Source organism: Trypanosoma grayi (assembly GCF_000691245.1).
Source record: "Trypanosoma grayi strain ANR4 Tgr_2109_V1, whole genome shotgun sequence".
NCBI lineage: Eukaryota > Euglenozoa > Kinetoplastea > Trypanosomatida > Trypanosomatidae > Trypanosoma > Trypanosoma grayi.
The window spans coordinates 1-1,107 of NW_008827727.1; the positions used below are offsets into that span (position 1 = coordinate 1).

The 1,107-nt window shown below is 50.8% G+C and overlaps 1 protein-coding gene across 1 annotated transcript; it reads right to left on the minus strand.

Moving 5' to 3' along the window:
- Positions 1-128: 128 nt before the first annotated feature.
- On the minus strand, positions 129-866 carry DQ04_21091000 (hypothetical protein; the record flags this gene model as incomplete). Its single annotated transcript, XM_009317980.1, has 1 exon — positions 129-866. The coding sequence occupies one exon, from the start codon at positions 864-866 to the stop codon at positions 129-131; it is 738 nt and encodes a 245-aa protein (XP_009316255.1).
- Between the last annotated feature and the right edge of the window lie 241 nt (positions 867-1,107).

Below are 1,107 nucleotides of genomic sequence, written 5' to 3' on the forward strand. Positions count from 1 at the left end.
ACGCCCACAACGGGGCAGCAATGAAACGAAAACAAAATTATACCACGCAGGGGAGCCCTGCTCTTCACAGAACACACAGTTAATTGGGGAACATCATCGTCCCATTAACACATACACACACAGAAGTCTTACCTCACAGCCACACAGGCCATCAGCAGCAGCAACAGCGGCGCACGCACCCGCGCAGGGACGCCGCTGCCATCTGTGTGCTGAGCAAGAAGCTTCTCGCCATCCGCAGTGTCATCGGTCTTAGGCAACGACGCACCGGCAGGAGAATTCGAAGTGCCATCAGTGGTGTCGGGTTGATGGGGACGGTTGAGTCCTTTCTGTTCGTCCCTCTCACTCACTTTGCTCTCCAGAATCTCTTTTTGTTTCTTCTTAGCGGCTTCCAGCTGCTTGTTGGCTTGCTGCAACGCCGCTTCAGCGGTTGATTTCTCTGTTTTCGCCAGCTCTACTGCATTATCTGCACTTGATATTGCTATCTGCAGGAGGGCCTCAAGGTCGTCGGTATCCTTGACTGCCTCAGTAGTGCGCACTTTTGCCCCTTCCATTTTTTGCACTGCCCGTGAAACGATCTCAAACCCATCAAGCGTCAATTGTTTAAGTTCTGTGCATTCACTTTCAGGTATTGGTGTCTTCGTTATATCTTTCTTGGCCGCCTCTACCACTTTTGTTGCCGCACTCTGTACGGCGTTCGTTGCATTAAGAACATCCTTCACTGCTTTATTTCCCTCTCCCACTTCCGTGAGGTACTTCTTTACTACAGCAAATGCTTTACTCGCCTCTTGCTGGGCCCGCTGAATCTCAGCTACAACCTTCTCCGCTGCTGTTGGTATACTCGTCACCGCTTGCTTAGCCTTCTCCATAGCTGCCTTCGCATTCTGCTCCTCTTTCTCCACCTCTTTTAGCAGGCCATCAGAGTCCGATTCTGCCTTTGTAGCATCCGTTACAGCAGATTTAGCTCGAACCAATGCATCTTCAGCTTTCTTCTTTTCTATCGACAACGTTGAGGATTCCACTTTACAGTCCTTGGGTACAAGTTCCTTCAGCGCAGTTACAGCAGCTAACGTTTCTTTCAAAGCCTGGTCCCCAAGCCCCCCTGCCTTG